Source organism: Schistocerca cancellata, chromosome 6 (assembly GCF_023864275.1).
Source record: "Schistocerca cancellata isolate TAMUIC-IGC-003103 chromosome 6, iqSchCanc2.1, whole genome shotgun sequence".
Taxonomy (NCBI): Eukaryota; Metazoa; Arthropoda; class Insecta; order Orthoptera; family Acrididae; genus Schistocerca; species Schistocerca cancellata.
Genome location: NC_064631.1, coordinates 421,326,159 through 421,347,513, shown reverse-complemented (window position 1 = coordinate 421,347,513; position 21,355 = coordinate 421,326,159). Strand labels below are relative to the sequence as shown.

Sequence of the window (21,355 nt, the reverse complement as noted above, 5' to 3'; positions counted from 1 at the left end):
CAACGAAGAACAAGCACATATCATGCACTAAGAGGCAAGAGCCGTCAAGCATTCCGGATGAGGGGGCTGGGTTGTAAAAAATCACATGAAATCAGTGGAAGGGATCATTCGTGAGTTCCAAAATGCTCCAGCAGTCCAGAACCTGGGAAAATGACTGTGCAGACGGAATTAATAAGAATGCGATATACTGATCGAGCAGCTCCTGAGAGACACATATTTTTGTAAATCTTGAACATACTGCAGCGTGTCAGTACATATTTTTGTAGTTGTGCTCAGCGACGCTGGTGGTCTGAAGAGCGACGGCACTCGACAGTGGATGACCGGAAACGAGTGATGAAGAACGCTATACCCTGTGCCAATCCAGTGGAAGGGATTGGGTTTGGCGAGTGCCCAGAGAACATTACCTGTCATCATGTGTAGTACCAGCACTGAAGTATGGAGGAGATGGTGTTCCAGTATGGGGTGTTTCTCATGCCCAAGATGTGGTGCCCTTATTCCACGTGAGACAACGCTAAATGCGTAAGAATACGAACTCATTTTACAGCGTAGTGTACTGCATACAGTGGAGGAATGGTTTTTAAACGATGATAGTTTGTAACAGTTTAACAATACACGCTGTCATAAAGCAGCATCTGTGAAGCAACAGTTTGTGAACAGTAGCTTTTGTGAAATGGACCGGCCTGTCCAGCGTTCCGAGCTGAACCCAAGGTAACAGCTTTCGGATGACAGAACGTCGAGTCCAACGTCACTACTATTTCTGGTTTTGGATCTTAAAAATAAGAGCTCTTGATGCCCAGCTCTTGTGAAGGAATGGACTGTCATTGCTCCACACAGACACATCATTCAAATTGTCCCCACTAGATTTCAGCCTTGCTATCATCCACGTACTGGAACCCATGGAGTACGAACGAAACAGATGGAAGAAGGGAGGTGAGATATCCGGGCTGTAGGGTGGATGAGAAATAACAATGAAGTTTTGTGAGCTCCTCTCAGGTGCACAGACTTCTGTGACGTCTTGCGTTGATATGGAGAAAGGGATGTTCGTTTGCATTATTTGGGTGAGGAACACGCTGAAGTGGTATCTTCAATTTCCCGAGGATAGAACAACACACTACAGAGTTAATCGTCCCACCACGAGAGATGAAATCAAACAGAATAACCCGTTCAGAGTTCCAGGAGACCATCGCTTTAACTTTACCGGCTGATGGTTCGGCTTTGAACTTTTTCTCCAGAGGAGGGGTCATGTGACTCCACGCACTGCCGTTTTGTTTCCGATTCGAAGTGATGAAACCATGTTTCATCGCATGCGAAGATGTTCGACAAAAAATTGTCACGATCAACCTCGTATTGTGCAACTAACTCTGCACAAATGGTCTACGTTGTTCTTTATGGTCTTCTGTTAGGCAGCGACGAACCCAGCGGGCACACGTCTTTCAGCACCCCAACTGGTGGACGAGTGTGTCAGAGCTACCAATAGAGATGTCAGTCTGTGGAATGGAGTTCCACACCTGTTGCACTTCGTCGGTCAACACAGCGGCGATTAATGCTGTCTGTGGATGACACTGGAGTTGTCGTCCGATGACGTCCCGTGTGTGGTCGATTTGAGACAGATTTGGTGATCGAGCAGGCCAAGGCTCGACACTCTGTAGAAAATATTGGATTACAGCAACGGTATGTGAGCGAGCGTTATCCTGTTTATAAACACTCCCTGGAATGTTTATTGTGAATGGCAGCACAACAGGTCGAATCACCAGAATTACGTACAAATTTGCAGTCAGGGTGCGTGGGATAACCCCAAGCGTGCTCCTGCTGTCATACGAAATCTTACCCTAGACCATAACTCATGGTGTTGATCCAGTGTGTCCAGGTCACACACAGACTGGTTGCAGCGCTCATCTGGCCTCCTAACCAACACATAGACATCAATGGCACCGAGGCAGAACCGGCTTTCATCAAAAAACGGAACAGACCTCCAGACCCCTCTCCAATGAGCTGTCAATGACACAACTGAAGTCGCAAATGGTGATGGTTCAAATGGTTCAAATGGCTCTGAGCACTATGGGACTTAACTTCTGAGGTCATCAGTCCCCTAGAACTTAGAACTACTTAAACCTAACTAACCTAAGGACATCACACACATCCGTGCCCGAGGCAGGATTCGAACCTGCGACCGTAGCGGACACGCGGTTCCAAACTGATGCGCTTAGAACCACACAGCCACACCGGCCGACAAATGGCGGTGGTTTGGGGTCAGTGGCTCTGACCTGTCCTTGAAAATGGTTCAAATGGCTCTGAGCACTATGGGACTTAACATCTGAGGTCATCAGTCCCCTAGAACTTAGAACTACTTAAACCTAACCAACCTAAGGACATCACACACATCCATGCCCGAGGCAGGATTCGAACCTGCGACCGTAGCGTTCGCGCGGTTCCAGACTGTACCTGTCCTTGAAGTAACCGATTTGTAACCGTTGGTTGTGTCACTATGGTGACCACTGCTACTTGAATTGGTTCTGCAGACGCAATGCGATGCTCCACAGCCATACGGTCTTCCCTCTCGGTAGTGCCACATGGCCGTCTGAAGCCCCGTCTTCTCGCGACCACACCTTACCGTGACTACCGCAGCTAGCTGTTTTGTACAGTGACTACATTCCTGATATGTCTTTCAGCAGTATCAAGAAAGGAAAATCCAGTTTCTCGTAGCCCTCTTACACGACCCCTCGTTCGGGCTCAGTGAGATGCTGATAATTGCATCTTCGTCGTCTTAAAGGCATTCTTGACTAACATCGTCGATTCACTACGTCAAATCTCTTAAGCAACAAACGCAAACCTGATTTGCATCCTCGTACTGGTGCTACTAGCGCCACTCTTAAGCTGCTGGCGTGAATATTGAATATACGTTATGTTTTAGACGTAGAAAAACGGTCACCAACTCTCTTTTATGTTCCACAGCATCTTCTTGGTGCTGCAATTGTTTTCCGTAGCTGTATGTTGCGTCCATATCAGCAACATCCTCAGAGAACATTTATTCTCTTATGAGGTTTGTGGTCAATAATGTCACAATACGAGAATAGCAGATTCATAAATATAACACAAGAAGAAAGGATGACTTACGCTATTTGTTATTCAGCCTTAGTATGTTACTTAACCAGTAGTGTAAAGAATGTAATAGGTGATACAATTAGCCTGAACCAGAAACCGAAGTCATATTTACTTCACAACTCTTTCTACTGATGAGAAGAACTTCTGAACGTGTAATAATAAGCACACCGGACAAAAAATTACTCACTCTCAGGATAAATCGTGCTAACATTGTTTAAAACCGCCTCAACCGCTGATAATGGCCTCGGTTCAGTGGAGAAGAGCATCCAAAAGTTTTTTTTATGAATGCCATATCCAGCTCGAGCCACTCACTGAAGATTAATTTTTTTCTGACTGGTTTGATGTGACCCACCACAACTTCTTCTCCTGTGCCATCTCTTCATCTCAGAGTAGCATTGCTCCCAAAGTACTTAATAATTTGATGATTATATTTCAAACTCTGTCTTCCCAAACAGTTTTTCCCTGTACACCTCTCTCAAGTACAATGCAAGTTACTCTTTGATGTCTGAACTCAATACGTCGTGTCATACCGCCTACCGCCGTGTGAGTGTTTTCCAAACATCGCAGATACCTCCTCATTTCTTGTTTTAGCACTCCATCGTAATTTTCAGCATCCTTCCACAACGCCACATCCCAAATGCCTCGATTCGCTTCTTTCCAACTTTCCGACAGCCCGTGATTCACTTCCACACAATGCTATGCCGCAAACGTACGTTCTCAGAAATTTCTTCCTCTTCTTAATGACGATGTTTCGCACTAATAGACGTATTAGCCAGGAATGTCCTCTTTGCCTATGGTAGCTTTTTTATGTAATATTTCCGGCCACTGTGGCCGAGCGGTTCTAGGCGCTTCAGTCTGGAACCGCGCGACCGCTACGGTCGCAGGTTAGAATCCTGCCACGGGCATGGATGTGTGTGATGTCCTTAGGATAGTTAGGATTAAGTAGTTCTAAGTTCTTGGGGACTGATGACCTCAGATGTTTTCCATAGTGCTCAGAGCCATTTTAATTCTAGCTGTTACTCTGGCTGTCATATGTAAATTTTCTTCCAGTGTAGCAAACTTCCTTCATTAGTCTACTTCTTAGTCCCCAAATTTGCTGTTACGTTGATCGCTAATCTCATTTCTGCTACTCCTCTTGACTTTTGTCATTTTTCGGTTTACTCTCAGTCTATAGTGTGGTTTCTTTAGACGGTTCATTGCATTCAATAGGCTCTGCAATCCTTCCTCACTTTTACTGAAAATAGCAATGTCATCAGCGAATGTTTTCTTTGACATCCTTTCACCCTGAATTTTAATCCCACTCCAGAACCTTTCTTTCATTTTCGTCATTACTTCTGCGATGTACAGAGTGAACAGTACGGACAAAAGACTGCATCTCTCTCTTACAACATCTTTAATCCAAACACTTCGTTCGTGGTCTTCCATTCTTATTGTTCCCTCTTGGTTCTTGTAGATGTTGTGTATTACCTGTCTTTTTCTATAGGTTAGGCATGTTTTCCTAAACATTTCGAGAATCTCTCACGATTTTACATTGTCGAACACTTTTTCTAGATCGACGAATCCTATGAACGTATCTCGACTCTTGTTAATCCTTTCTTCCATTTCTAAGCGTAACGTCAGATCTCAATGGTGCCTTTACTTTTCCTAAAGCCAAACTGATCGTCGTCTAATACATTTTCAATATCCCATTCTTCTGCACATTATTCTTGCCAGAAACGTGGATGCATGTGCTGTAAAGTTGAATGAGCGCTAGTTCTCAAACTTATCTGCCTTGCTATGTTTTGGATTGTGTGGGTGATATTTCTCCGAACGTCCGATAATACATCTCCATACTCACAAATTCTCTAACCCAACTTGGATAGTCGTTTGCTTGTTATTTTTCTCAATGATTTTAGAAACCTCGATGGAATGTTGTCTATATCTTTTGCCTTAGTTGACCACAAGTCCCGCCAATTTCTGTTAACCTCTGTGTCTAATACTGAGTCCCGAAATTCTTCCATATGGATTCCCATTTCATCTGTTGCATCAGTTGATTGATCCTTTTCCTCCTACAGGCCTTCCAATGTCCTATTGAATAGGAATGATGTGACTATTCGACCATGTTGGCAAGAATGAGTGAACCATGGCCGAATACAGTGTCTATAAGGAACCGGTCGACCTAGAGAGACAACGGAATATGAGGACCGAGCAATCGTCGGAGAGGCATTCAAAGCCACTGAATTATCATTATCGTCGATCCGACGTACAACTGGTGCTTCAGCGACCACAAGGACCATTAATACGCCGAAAGGGTGCTGAGCTCACGGAGCCCTTTGTACTGATCACCACTGACCTATCTATACCAACAAATCCGTTTTCAGTGGAGTCGCGCACATTCGGCCTGGACTCTCAGTGACTGTGGTAGAATTGTCTTCATTTATGAGTCCTGCTCCGAATTAAGCACCGACGGACAGCGAAGACGTGTCTGTAGGCCCAAGGGACATTGGTGGGACACCAACCTGTCGACCACAATATGGCCCGACAACAAGGATTGATGGTCTGAGGTGCAATTATATTTCGTAGCAGGATCCGAGCGGTTGTCATCCGCGACACCGTTACGGTACAGCGGTACTTCGAATATACACTACTGGCCATTAAAATTGCTACACCAAGAAGAAATGCAGATGATAAACAGGTATTCATTGGACAAATATATTATACTAGAACTGACATGTGATTAATTTTCACGCAATTTGCGTGCACAGATCGTGAGAAATCAGTACCCAGAACAACCACCTCTGGCCGAAGTAACGGCCTTGATACGCCTGGGCATTGAGTCAAACAGAGCTTGGATTAGGTGTACAGGTACAGCTGCCCATGCAGCTTCAACACGATACCACAGTTCATCAAGAGTAGTGACTGGCGTATTGTGACGAGCCAGTTGCTCGGCCACCATTGACCAGATGTTTTCAATTGGTGAGAGATCAGGAGAATGTGCTGGCCAGGGCAGCAGTCGAACATTTTCTATATCCAGAAAGGCCCGTACAGTACCTGCGACATGCAGTCGTGCATTATCCTGTTGAAATGTAGGGTTTCACAGGGATCGAATGAAGGGTAGAGCCACGGGTGGTATCACATCTGAAATGTAACGACCACTGTTCAGAGTGCCGTCAATGCGAACAAGAGCTGACCTAGACGTGTAACCAATGGCACCCCATACCATTACGCCGGGTGACACGCCGTATGGCGATGACGAATACAGACTTCCAATGTTCGTTCACCGCGATGTCACCAAACACGGATGCGACCATCATGATGCTGTAAACAGAACCCGGATTCATCCGACTAAATGACCTTTTGCCATTCGTGCATCCAGGTTCGTCGTTGAGTACACCATCACAGGCGCTGCTGTCTGTGATGCAGCGTCAAGGGTATCCGCAGCCATGATCTCCGAGCTGATAGTCCATGCTGCTGCAAACGTCGTCGAACTGTTCGTGCAGATGGTTGTTGTCTTGCAAACGTCCCCATCTGTTGACTCAGGGATCGAGACGTGGCTGCACGATCCGCTACAGCCATGCGGATAAGATGGCTGTCATCTCGACTGCTAGTGATACGAGGCCGTTGGCATCCAGCACGGCGTTCCGTATTAGCCTCCTGAACTCGCCGATTCCATATTCTGCTAACAGTCAGTGGATCTCGACCGACGCGTGGAGCAATGTTCCGATACGATAAACCGCAATCGCGATAGGCTACAATCCGACCTCTATCAAAGTCGGAAACGTGATGGTACGCATTTCGCCTCCTTACACGAGGCACCACAACAACATTTCACGAGGCAACGGCGATCAACTGCTGTTTGTGTATGATAAATCGGTTGGAAACTTTCGTCATGGGAGCACGTTGTAGGTGTCGCTACCGGCGCCAACCTTGTGTGAATGCTCTGAAAACTATTCATTTGCCTATCACAGCATCTGCTTCCTGTCGGTTAAATTTCGCGTCTGTAGCACGTCATATTTGTGGTGTAGCAATTTTAATGTCCAGTAGTGTATTATACGCCCCGTCTTCTTGCCCTGTATCGACAGCCATGCAGGGCTTACATTGCAGCAAGATAACGATTGCCCTCTAAACGCGAGAATTTCTGGTGCTTGTCTTTGTGCTTGCCAAACCATATCTTGGCCAGCAAGATTGTTGGATCTTTTCCCAAGTGAGAACATCGGTGGCATTACGGTTATGGCGCTCCAACCATCTCGGCGTTTTGGTGATCTAACTCGCCAATTGGGCAGAATCTGGCACGATGTCCCTCAGGGGGACATCCAACAACTCTATCAGTCAGTGTCAAGAGGAATAACAGCTTGCATAAAGGACAGAGGTGGACTATCGCGTTATTAACTTATTCAATTTATGAAGCTCTTTCTCTTGGGTATATCATCTATATTTTTCTGAAATAGTCATCATTTGTTTGTCTGTACATGCACATCACATGTAACGATTTCCGTCCCATTCGGATAATTCCGTCGTGGTGCGTCGCTTTTTTCTGTCTGTTAGGTGTATTATCCGAAAAAAATTAATTTGTCGGACTTTTAAGTACTGGACGACCTCTGTATAAGCTGCTTCCAGCTGTAAGCTGAGGCTGTACGGTGAAAGCAGGTGTGTGGTGCCCGCAGGAGACGGTGCGGCTGAAGGTGGCGCTGCAGGGCCAGGCGGCGGGCGTCGCGACGCTGAGCTGGAACGCGACGGCCTTCCTGCGCGGTCACGAGCTCCGTCCGGAGGACAACCAGCGGGTGGGCGCGCTGCAGCTATACGCACCGGCGGGACTCGCGCTCACCGGGTAGGCCTCGCCTGCGCTCCCGGCAGCCCCCAACTGCACGCCGTCGCACGGTTGCCTCCACTCTCCGTTAGAGCTCATATATAACAGCATCAGTCGTCCGCCATGTTTTCCCTATCTCTGAGGATTCAGCAGTGTTTACCTTGTGGGTGGTTAACCTATTCGCGCAACGTTTTAGAGTATATCATTAAAATATTTGATATTGCTTGTACGACGTAAACCAAACACTAATTAATATTATTAGAAATATTTAGAATGTGGTTTCTATATAGAAACATAGGTTTGGAACTTGCGTGATAGTTTGTAAATGTTAAATGTAATGAGTTAAGAACTCGGTACCAATGTCATCACATATGGGTGTTACACAGCAACAACCTGTGACTATTTATTAGCTTTTCCTGTACATAGCCGCTTGTAAAAGAGCTGTTTATTTTTTATTCAAAAGGATGTACTTTAAGAAATGCCGCATTTTAATTGTGCAGGAGTGTGTGAGGGGAGTATAATTCCATCTTGCAGTGAAAGGAATTTTTATTAAAGCACTACTAACCATTAAAATTGCTACACCACGAAGATGACGTACTACAGACACGAGATTTAACCGACAGGAAGAAGATGCTGTGATATGCAAGTGATTAGCTTTTCAGAGCATTCACACAAGGTTGGCGCCGGTGGCGACACGTACAACGTGCTGCCATGACGAAAGTTTCCAACCGATTTATCATACACAAGCAGCAGTTGAACGGCGTTGTCAGGTGAAACGTTGTTGTGATGCCTCGTGTAAGGAGGAGAAATGCGTACCATCACGTTTCCGACTTTGCTAAAGGTCGCATTGTAGCGTATCTCGCCGGCCGCAGTGGCCGAGAGGTTCTAGGCGCTACAATCTGGAACCCCGCGACCGCTACGGTTGCAGGTTCGAATCCTGCCTCGGGCATGGATGTGTATGATGTCTTGAGGTTAGCTAGGTTTAAGTAGTTCTGAGTTCTAGGGGACTGATGACCTCAGAAGTTAAGTCCCATAGTACTCAGAGCCATTTTGTAGCGTATCGCGATTGCGGTTAATTGTATCGCGACATTGCTGCTCCCGTTGGTCGAGATCCAATGACTGTTAGCAGAATATCGAATCGGTGGGTTCAGGAGGGTAATACGGAACGCCGTGCTGGATCCCAACGGCCTATCACTAGCAATCGAGATGACAGGCATCTTATCCTCATGGCTGTAACGGATCGTCCCGCCACGTCTCGATCCCTGAGTAAACAGATAGGGACTTTGGAAGACAACAACCATCTGCACGAACAGTTCGATGACGTTTGCAGCAGCATGGACTATTAGCTCGGAGACCATGGCTGCGGTTATCCTTGACGCTGCATCACAGACAGGAGCGCCTGTGATGGTGTACTCAACGACGAACCTGGGTGCACGAATGGCAAAACGTCATTTTCTCGGATGAATCCAGGTTCTGTTTACAGCATCATGATGGTCGCATCCGTGTTTTGCGACATCGCGGTGCACACACTTTGGAAGCGTGTATTCGTCATCGCCATACTGGCGATAACCCGGCGTGATGGTATGGGGTGCCATTGGTTACATGTCTCGGTCAGCTCTTGTTCGCATTGAAGGCACTTTGAACAGTGGACGTTACATTTCAGATGTGTTACCACCCCTGACTCTACCCTTCATTCGATCCCTGCGAAACCCTACATTTCAGCAGGATAATGCACGACCGCGTGTTGCAGGTCCTGTACGGGCCTTTCTGTATACAGAAAATGTTCGACTGCTGCCCTGGCCCGCACATTCTCCAGATCTCTCTCCAATTCAAAACGTCTGGTCAATGGTGGCCGAGCAATTGGCTCGTCACAATACGCCAGTCACTACTCACCATGAACTGTGGTATCGTGTTGAAGCTGCATGGGCAGCTGTACCTGTACACCCCATCCAAGCTCTGTTTGACTCAATGCTCAGTCGTGTCAAGGCCGTTATTACGGCCAGAGGTGGTTGTTTTGGGTACTGATTTCTCACGATCTATGCACCCAAATTGCGTGAAATTGTAATCACATGTCAGTTATAGTATAATATATTTGTGCAATGAATACCCGTTTATCATCTGCATTTCTTCTTAGTGTAGCAATTTTAATGGCCAGTAGTATATTTGATATTGCTTGTAGGAGGTAAACCAAACAGTAGTTAATACTAACATAAATATCTAGAATGTCGTTTCTATATAGAAACAAAGCTTTGCAACTTGCGTGATAGTTTGTAAATATTAAATGTAATGAGTTAAGAACTCGGTACCAATGTCGTCAAAAATGGGTGTTACACAGTAACAACCTGTGGCTATTTATTAGCTTTGCCTGTATATAGCCGCTTGTAAAAGAGATGTTTATTTTTTATTCAAAATGATATACTTTAAAAAATGCCGCATTTTTATTGTACAGAAGTGGTGGTGGGGGTGGGGGGGAGGAAGTATAATTACATCTTGCAGTGAAACAAATTTTTATTAGTAATTTCATCTGTCATGTAACCAATATTCATTTTATGTACTTAATGACAGATTTGTTGCTTGCTGAGTTATGGTAAAATCTTTATTCTTTGAAGTAATGCTACTTGTGCAGGTACCCTCACAATGACCAATCCGCTATAAAAATATCAGAATTGTCATTCGTTTTACCGTGCCTATATAAGAAATTGCGTTAAGCGTTATTCAGTTTGTGGACGTATGTTTATGATAAGACGTATAAACACATCAAAATTATTCCTTTCCACTTTACCAGTTGCGAAAATATCTCAGGAATCGCAAAATTTTGAGACGAACTGCTTCAGTACAGTTTTCGACAGGGAAAAAATGCAACTGCATACAGCTGGTTTCATGTTTATAATTACTTCTATAAACTTACATTTAGAATATACAGCTTAGCACCGGGTGGTTTCAACTATCTCTCCGGCAGTTTATGGCCCATATTTTTCTTCATTCAGGGTCACTAGGAAATCTAAACATGTGAAAACAATTTTTTCAATAGTTAATGCAGTTCACAGTTGTGTAACTACCCATATTTACGATGAATTTTTAAGTACATTTAATTAGAAGTCTCTTCTCGCATCGTGACTCGTATGTAAATGAGTACTAATATCCTATACTTTGGGGAAAACGTCGCGGACAGTTTAGCTCAGGCTATAGGAGTCACACTGTCGGTCTTCCAGCTCACATTGTTCTGCCCGAGAGCCAGATCGTTGTAAACAACGGCGCCCATGGTGAAGCCGTGTTTCTTGACTTTATGAATAGGCGCGAATCCAACGGGAAAGTCATGTAGACCGTGACCCCTTCCAGACACCAGTTTACCAAAACCGTTTATCTTCGTGAGGATAAAGTGAAATACAGTCGATCAACTGCGGAAATCAAAGGTTTATTCAGACCCTCTGATCTAGGTTTCGATGTCTTTAAAAACGTCCTCTTCAGAACGATCAATGGCTACCTTTACAATAGTTGATATTATACACATGTTGAAATATAGATACACAGAAAAAGTAAAACATAATTCACTACCATACAACGAATTACATTATCCAACCAAAAAGTGTAAATAACACTGGTCCACAATGGATTTTTTGCAGGAACTAAAGTAGACGGTCTTTGTAGATTTCGATGCCCTTAGCACGAACATGTCTATAAAAATTCTCTGCTACCTCAGGGTTACAAGTAATTCGGGATTCTACGTTGCACATATGTTACTGTGGTAATCAGTACAATATATATACATCAGTTGAACTTAACTAGTTTGTTCGTGCCGTTTCTATGCTTTCCTCTTGCGGATGGTGTCTGGAGCATCTCTGTGTAGTATCCTGCAGAAAAAAACCAGCATAGCAGTAGTCCATCATCCTGTGTATCGCTGTTCCATGAGAGAAATCTCCTGGTAGAACCGTTCGCCGTGTTCATCACTGAATGCACCATACTTTACTGAGAATACATCGAGGCGGAAGTACAGGACGTGCATCTTCAGAGTCATGTTGCATCAATGACCTTATATGCATGAATGTGTTTGTCCACAAGGTCACTGTATTTTTCGGTTCTCTTGTTTCCTAAGAACAATGTCGTCACGTTACGAAAACATTGCCAGGCGTGCAGCTAATCAGGAATTAGTGTGGACTCAGTGTGCATCCCCAAACAGCTGTTGTATCTGTGGATCAATGAATATCCCCTTAATAATCTTCTCTTTGCTGGATCGTGGAAACTTATATAAACAATTAAATGCTACTCCATTCCTGGGCACAGTCTTAATAAATGCTGTCATGAGTCACAGCTTAATGTGTAATGGTGGGAGAACATTTTTGTTTGGATTCTGTAGAGATTCTTCGGAAATATTTTTTTGACCTAGGCGCCAGAGCCGTTCCTGAAGGCCATCCCCTCAGTATTAGTATTTTTCCCTTCCGTGGCTGTCCCATTCATACAGGTAGCAGCAATAGTTAGTGTAACCTCCTTGCAGAGCCAACAGCATTACAATGACGATGAAATAATCTTGTACCAGCCATTCATGCTTAATGTAATTAACACAGTTTACAACTGCTTTCAACATGGTATAATTTTCCGTAGCTAAGGCAACATATGTGACAGGAATGATGGCCCTTAATACTATTCTGTAATAGTGCTGTCCTTAGGCTTGTTTTTAAGCCATCTATAATTACTCTCCTCTTGCCTGGTTTGTGTGTAACGTTGAGGCATTTCAACAAACTTTCAATGTCACTTTCAATGCATAATGTGGTGTCATCCCCAGAACTGGAATGACACTCAAATTTTTTTTGTGACTCTCCCGAAACCCACACATGTACTGCGTCAGCGAGAACGCTTCATTGCTACAGCCGTGAGGCCAAGAGCTCGGCTTTACGCTTTGGAGGATCTAAATCCCTAATGAGGTCACTGAGTCCACACTGCGCGGCTTCTTGTGGTTCTCCAGATGACGATGTTGGTATAAATGTAGGGTTAGTGTCAGTTTTTCGGCTCAATATGTCGGTTCAGTATCACCGCTATCACTGCTTGTCATTGCTACATGTGGGGGAAGAGGAACTGGCAAATGGCAGATTGGATGTCAGGATATTGAATATTCCTCTTCCTCTTGGTATTGACTCCTTTCCTCTGGGGACGTACCATACAAAAATAAAAATCCCATGCATGATTTGTAGGTTCACCCCAAATAGTAGGCGCACAGAACTTAATGGAGACTTTTTACCGTGTACCCAAGCATTCAGTGTAGAGAAACATGTGTCATAACACTCGTATGGAGCCCACAATTTATCTTGGCCTCCAACTCGACAACCTGAAATACAAGGCCTGTGCTTCTTTCACTGCTTTAGTCAATGGTCGCCTTCTTGAACCACAATAAACATCTGCACAAAAGTAACAAAAGTTATCTGATTTGTTACTGCAGGCGCGGCACGTTTTTCTGAAAGCACACACACGCACAATAACAATGTTCTTGAATTTCAACTGCTTACCTGGCATACATTCACCTCCAGCCATAACGATGCTCGTTCCAGTTAGAAGTGAACTAACACAGTACAACAGCAAGCAACCGTGACACTCGAGAATTAATATCGCGTCTGGTTTCTACTTTCGACAATGCTTATGCGACCTGAAGGTGCACATATGAGTCATGGTGTAAAGCAGTGTTGCCAGTTTGTCGTGGAAGCATCCACTTCGCTAACTCAGAGCAGAGGAAACGTTGTCACAATGCCCTTTCATGTAGCTCTTATAATGTCCCATAAGTGTGATTGTGAAATGTAAACACATTATTTAGCTCTAACCCTGAGACAGGAGACAAGTTTAACCTTGATATTCGTTTTCGGTGCATATAAATCTATAACCCACAGCTACTTTAGTTTCTGTAAAAAATAAAAGGGGAAACTTGTGGAACAGTGTTTTTGTGGTATGGTAGTGAGTTGTATCTCACTTTTGAATAAATCTCTCATTGCTGCAACTGATCGGCTATTTTTCACTCTATCCTCTTTAAGATTCCATTTTACAATTACAGCATCCAGCCAAATTGAAGATTTTAGAACCGTTTATACTTTATATGTATAATTTCCAAACTTTTTAGTCAACGTATAGAGGATGCTGGAATAAACCAGAGGCTCCGACACACAATGTCGACTTTGACCACTGACGTCATCACAAGCTTCGAAATTCAACAGAAACATGATTTCGAAATGACGACCAGGACATCACCCATTCACATGCAGTGAAAATACAAAATACCAATTACAGAATCGTACAAATTCTTAATACGGCAATAAATATGAAAAGTAACTGGATAACTGTGGGAAATTGTAGGTTATGGCATTACATAAAATCTAAAGTAACAACCATAAATTCATAAAAAATCGAAAATATACTGATAAAAAAATCGAAAAACTTGATACCATGATTGATATAAAAATGAAAAAAATAGGAAATTAATAATTCTAAATGGCACTGAAATAATTATTTTGACCTATGTAGCTCAACTAAAAAGCAGGATACTAGCGCAGAAACCCAAAAACGACACTAATCTAGGATAACAAAACGCGACACCAACACAGGTGGCTAAAACCTGCGACAGTTAAGGGAGTACGGTGTTAGAAACATCACTTGACTTACACAGTTCAACTAAAACGCCTGATGTCAACACAGAAATCCAAAAACCGATACCATTACAGTTAGACGAAACTCGCGACAGTTAACGAAACGCGGTATCGAAAACATACGTAGCTCAACTGAAAAGACGATAAAAGTAAGTCTCTGGCAGAAGCTACTGGCCTCGCTCTAGCAGGAGTACAGCCTTTCTTTGCCACGACACAAGGAAATAACACCACAATAACGCACAAACTGAGCCTCTATCTCTCATACCAAGTAGCACGCCGGGCAAGAACTGTATATTGGAAAGGAAGAGATATTCATAAGAAATTCCAAGTATACGCACATTATAATTACTGTTTACGCTGGTGACTAGGACAACCAATGGTAATGTTTATGCTCTGGTTATGAGTGTAGGCTTGTTCTCTGCTGTTTAAGTAGTGAAACTCGTGAATGTAATAATGTACCCATGTCATGACAATTCACAACGCTCTCTACAAACTCAATGCAAACTACAAGTTAGAAACTACAAACCCCCTCAAGTAAAAGAACCCAACGCTCCACAAACGAATGACGTCACGCATCGCAACACCACCACGTCACGGTTCGAAGCTGACAGCGACATCGAACGCTTAAACTGATCCACATAACGTATCGTGAAAGCCAAGGATCTCACACGTTCATGAGTCCTTGGAAACTGAGTAAATCAAGACAGACTTAAACTAAGAAGAAATATCACAAAGATCTGTGATATTTGACAACGGGGGAAGAAATTACCGAAACAAACAGCATTCATCCAAATTACATTCTTGCATAGCCCCAGTCTGCGCACTGTTACATTCATACTGGTAAATGTAATACTTATAATGTCGAGTGCACACTTGCATTTTATATCGTGTAAATTATGGTGTTGTCGAAGCTGTGTTATTGATATTTTAATTTACTGTTATTATAACGAAAATCCTATGTATATGCGGCATGCTGTTATTTAGGGAGAGAGGTGGCAATTGTAGTGGACATGGATGATCAACAGTAAAAGTAGCTTGTATTTTGAACACCAACAATAAAATCTCGAAGGGATGTAGACACTTCTCTGTCAGCCACCCCCCCCCCCTTTGTCCCCGCCACGCCTTAGCCTTAGCAGAGACGATGAAGATAAATTACTTTAAATTGCGAATACACCGTGACTCTCATTCATATAGCAGAGACCCCCAGGCTGTGGCTAAGCCATGTCTCCGCTATATTCTTTCTTTCAGGAGTGCTAGTTCTGCAATGTTCGCAGGAGAGCTTCTGTAAAGTTTGGAAGGTAGGAGACGAGATACTGGCAGAAGTAAAGCTGTGAGTACCGGGCGTGAGTCGTGCTTCGGTAGCTCAGATGGTAGAGCACTTGCCCGCGAAAGGCAAAGGTCCCGAGTTCGAGTCTCGGTCGGGCACAGAGTTTTAATCTGCCAGGAAGTTTCATATCAGCGCACACTCCGCTGCAGAGTGAAAATCTCATTCTATTGCATAATGGTCCGAATAATTAAAATTATAATGAATTAACAGGTGTTGGTGAACAGCCACGCATCGAAATACACATTTTTGGTGTTTAATGTAAAAAAAAAAAAAGAAAAGAAAACCTCAGGCTACGAGATTAGAACAGTCGACAGACTGGAGTTGCGTTCACTGCTGCCCTCTCGCTGGGTACCAGTGTACTGTTAGCCCTTTTGGACGGGGTTACCTCCAGTCCAGTCTCGTTCAGATATTAAAGAAAACTCCAGAGTGGGCAGTAGTGTCTAGTGATTTGGTCGAATGTAGCAAGGGACATAGTGATTGAATGCAAACAGCGGAACGTTACACAGCAAGACATCGAGTCTACCTACTAGGGCAACATTTTTCGGTTAGCCAATATCACTCACCGTTGGAACCCGTAAGGCGGAAGAGAGTGAGGGCAAGGGCTGTTTCCCGCATTCCCCCACCTCAACTCATCCCTCACATGTTCTTTTCAGAGCAGTTTCAGTAGACACTAGGTGGCCACCATGCATCATAAAGTTTTCTGCCTTTTTAATTTTGGAAGAAGTGAGTCCCCATTTTCAATGCAGACGGCATTTCCTCTCCAATTCGGTATTGATCCTCCAACTAGGAGAAACGTAAGCTGTTACTTTAATCAATTTCAGTAAATTGTATGCCCCTCGAAAGGAAGATACACGGGTCAGCTGCGTGTGTCATGGGAGAACAGTTCGTCAGATAGAGAAACGTTGAACATTTATGAAACGTTTTTTGTGAACTTTTCAACTTTCTGTTTCCAGCTGTATATAGATTATTCATATACGATTTATATTTAATGAAATACAAATTGATTAAATTGGTCCAGCTTATTGAATAACCCTGTATATAAATCATGCTGTTTGCGGATGATGCTGTTATGTGGAGGAAAAATGCAATCTGAGAATTCTCTAGCCAGACGCAGGAAGACCTCAAAGGATCAAAGATCCGTTTTGCAAATATTATTTGATCCTCAAAATAAATAAATATGAGATATTATGCGTATTTAGGAGAAGGGGCCGGTAGCTATTCTATTACGTTATTGGTGACAGATCACTTAACGGAACATACAACAAAAGGTACAGTACAATACCTGAAGTGGAATATAACTATCCATGAAAGAGGTAGCTTTCGAAACACTCGTTAAGCCATTTTGAAATATTGCGCATCAGTATGGGACCCTAATAGGGTTGGAGTGAGATAGAAATAAGAGCGGCACGGTACACCACGAGATCTCTTAGAAAGAGTGAAATGGCAAACGCTACAAGAGAGACGTTTTGCATCATAGAGAAATTTACTGTTAAAGTTCCGAGAATGTGGGGACCAAGAAGGATCAGGCAACATATTACTTCCTCCTACAAATTTCTCACAAAATGACCACGAAGAGAGACTCAAGAGAAATTAGAAGTCATATACACAGAACTTGAACAATGACTCCCTGGTTGGGATACTCTTTAAAAAAAGACCGCTTTCCGCTTTTAGACCCGTCACTTACGGAGACTGCAAAGGAGCACAACTCTAGGAATAAAAAAATTGGATCACCACAGTTTTGACAGTGGTTTACCGAAAATATGGTCGTATAGTAGTCAAATACTCTGTATGTTTGAGTGATATTGTACTCGAAATTCCGTTACTATTCAGAAAACAAGCACCCAGCACGAATTCTTAGTCACTCAGAGCACATATGATGCTAATGCTGTGCCTTGAGAATGGTCTCTGTTCCGTGAGGAAGAGTGTCCTCAAGTATCTCTAAATAAAACATACCCAGCTCAAGCGACTCATTGATGATTAGATTGTGGGTTGTTGCGTGTTGTGTTTCGCCCACTGTTCCAAACAGTCCCAGACATGCTCTCTGGAATTCACATCGGGTACTTTGCGGGACAATCGAGGTGCGACAAGTTCCCTGAGTTTTCTACAGAGCAAGAAAATGTTATTACAGGTCGTTAATCATGACTATTGTCATCTTGAAAGACTGGAGTGTCCACAGCAAACAAGCCATGAAGATTTACTCGAAAGAGTCATTTGATTGCCAAGAACGCTGAAATATACCATCCTAGTTCATGTTCACAGTAACAAGAATGAATAGCCCTAAGTTACGGTGGGAAGAACACTCCCAAAACACCAAAGTACCACGTCTGGCCTGAACTACACCCTCCACACACTACGGAGTGAACATCTCATTGTGACATCCGTGTACCCGGCGCTTCGTATTTTTTGAAAGAGACAAAATTGTGACTCGTCGGACCACAGTCACTGTCACTGTGCACTTCCTGCGTTATTTGGCCCACTGAAGACGAATATTTTCGTGTGACGCATTGCCAATGGACTCCAAATGACTATAGCATGCAGTTCCCTGCCCTATGTTCGCTGGAAAGAGGTGGAGGTACTCTTGCATTCACTCACAGCAGAAATTCCTGTCAGAAACCGATTGTCATTAAGAAGTGGTGAATCTCGTCTCCAGCCCGGATCTTTTTAAGACCATTGTTCATATGCTATTGCGTGCCTGGGAGTGATACACTTTGGCAGTCTGCGCTGATACAATAACAAACCGAGCAATGATTCAAAGTGTGGTCGTGCGCACATCCAGACAAGATGGGTCTTTTCTGTCATGTCTCGACGTCACCCCGTATTATGCGTTGATTCCATACAACCCACTGGCGTATTGATAGCACTGAACTGACTTAACGTCAGCGGTGGAGGGTCACATTACCGCATTAGGTACAGCGTTCCAAAAGGACCAATGTGCTCTTTTGAGAAGGGTGACCAATATCTTTCATGTAGGCTTACGTACGCCATTGGGGTTCTATAGAAACGCGCACGTAGGTACACATTACCAGATAGTGCATCGTTCAACCAAAACAGAATTCCACTCAATACAGTAGTATATGTCCAAACAAAACTCGTATCACAACACTTTTAATAATCTGATTAGGGCAAAGAGCCGAAACTGGTTACTAGAAATTGTGCAGCTTATGCGATCAAGACGGACATTTACAAATAAAGTACCAAACATGGTCGCGGAATCGCTTACAGTCTTTATGTCTTCAGTTGGTAAACATCGTAGCATTAGACTTCCCCGGCAACGTTCCAAGTCACTATGTAATTCTGATGCTAAACAGAAATTTCACAGGTCTGCGACGATGTTTGCATCACTTAACGATCAGCGGAGAAATGAAGTGGGTTCGCGTTCCGTCTGCATTGAATTCCGGCCGTGGGCGGCAACCGTCGATGTGTCCGTACTAAAGAGAGACCGCAGGCCAAATCGAATCGGGAGACATCCTTCCTGGGGGAGAAACAAAACTTCACAAATGCACGGGAGTAGCAGAGTATTCGCATACTCTGAGTGTCGACCGATGTGTTGCTTAAAATGTTATTTGCTGCAGTACAATTGTCGCTGAGCTTTATTTATTTATTGGAAATTTGTGGTAAGTTCCTATGGGATCAAACTGCTGAGATCATCGGTCCCTAGGCTTACACACTACTTAATCTAACTTAAACTAACTTACGTTAAGGACAATACACACACCCAAGCCCGAGGGAGGGCTCGAACCTCCAACGGGGAGAGCTGCGCGAACCGTGGCAAGGCGCCTGAGACCGCGTGGCTACCCAGCGAGGTTGAGCTTTATTCATTTTAGTCATGAAACTCATCTACAGAGAAGAGTGTGAGAAATTACCACATGGCGATCATCCCTCCAGCCCGTCCCTATGCTACATATATAAAATGGTTCCTACTTCCACACAACAACAAAAAAGTCTTACAAAGATCTAAGTTTACCATATATACTGCTCCGCAAAAGTTTACAACTCGATGGAAGTCCATGAAAGTGTAGGAGCATGTTGCCAGAGATCTTCCGGTCGTGCACAGAAAGGTGGACGGCAGATGTGGACGGTAAGATGTTGTCCACAGGAGTACAGTGATTGACAGTCAATCGGTTGAATGATGTGAACTCCACACTGAAATTACTTTTGTCCCAGTTCCAATACTTTTTGTCAATGGCGGACATGTAATTGCTGATCTAGCAAACCTCTCCAAACTGTCTTTTTCCCTAGCGTTTATCCCGTTTAGTACACAGTCTACTCACTATTTGCGGACTTGGCAAGGAGAGCCGTGTGCAGCATTTGTCTGTTCTGTGTGTTACGGTATATTAACCGTTTTTCTATTTTCTGAGACAGTATGTGGGGAGCAGCACAGCGTCAACGTGACTAAGGCGCCAAATGCGGTTGGCTCCGCAACGCCAAGCAGTTGTAGGACGAAAAAATACGCTGTGTGTGCCAATCAGGGAGAAGTTACGGTGCGCCGTGGTGGTGTTCTTCATTACAACATGGCCCGGAGAAAATATCTGGTTCGTTTCACACGGGGAAGAATCATAGGGAAACGAAGGTTGTTGTGTGGCGATTGGTATTGTCCACAGCGTGGTTTCACGTATATGGGGAGCGTTCCGAACTACACGCACAGCTGCCCGAAGAAGAGGAGGTGGTCGACAACGGTGAGCTGCAGCAGCAGATGACCGCTACATTGTGCAACAGGCAAGAAGGGACACATCTCAAACACCGGATGCATTTGTAACCACACTGAACAGGACTGCAAGACACGCAACCTCGCGCTCCATATTGGCACGACGACTGCATTGCGGTGGTCTTTTTGCCCTACGACCAGTATGTTGGCTTCCGTTAACACTGGCACATCGGCGGTACCGTTTGCGATGGTGCCAAAAGCATAGGAACTGGACCAACGATTGGGATCGCATGTTCTTATCGGATGAGAGGAGATTCTAGACATTCCCTGATACGAGGACGGGTGGGAACACTTAACGCACCCAGGAGCATTGCTGAACGTGATCGTGTTGGTGGTCCAGATATTATAGTGTGGTGAGGCGTAATGTTTCACAGGTGTACTGACCTCCAAATCTTTGAATATGCTAGACTCACTGTTCAACGTTATTGTGATAATGTATTCCTTCCTCCTACGCGTCTTTTCAGGGACGCATTCAGCGCTGACTTCATTTTTGTAGATGACAGTGCACGACAGCGTCCACCGGCGCAGGTTGAGGAGATCCTGGAACGAGAGGATACTCGGCGAATGAACTGGCTCGCCCATTCTTCCAACTTAAATCCCATCGAGCACGTGCGGGATGCGATGGGAAGACGTATTGCAGGACGTTCACATGGACTGACGACCGTCCAGCGGTTGTCAACCGCGCAGCTGAAGGAATGGAACGCCCTACCTCAAGAACTCCTCACGAGCCCTGTGGCCAACATGGGAGCGCGTTGCAGAGCATGCGTTTCTGTCCGTGCTGTTCACACAGCCTATTCAGAATCTTGACCCAT

General features: G+C 44.2%; 1 protein-coding gene across 1 annotated transcript in view; it reads left to right on the top strand.

Annotated features, from left to right (window-relative positions):
- The window catches only part of LOC126088359 (integrin alpha-IIb-like), a 269,521-nt gene that overhangs the window by 77,302 nt on the left and 170,864 nt on the right, over nt 1-21,355 (top strand). The window contains exon 8 of the mRNA XM_049906497.1: nt 7,746-7,909. Coding sequence (XP_049762454.1) covers nt 7,746-7,909 — 164 coding nt within the window. The remainder of the gene's footprint in view (nt 1-7,745; nt 7,910-21,355) is intronic.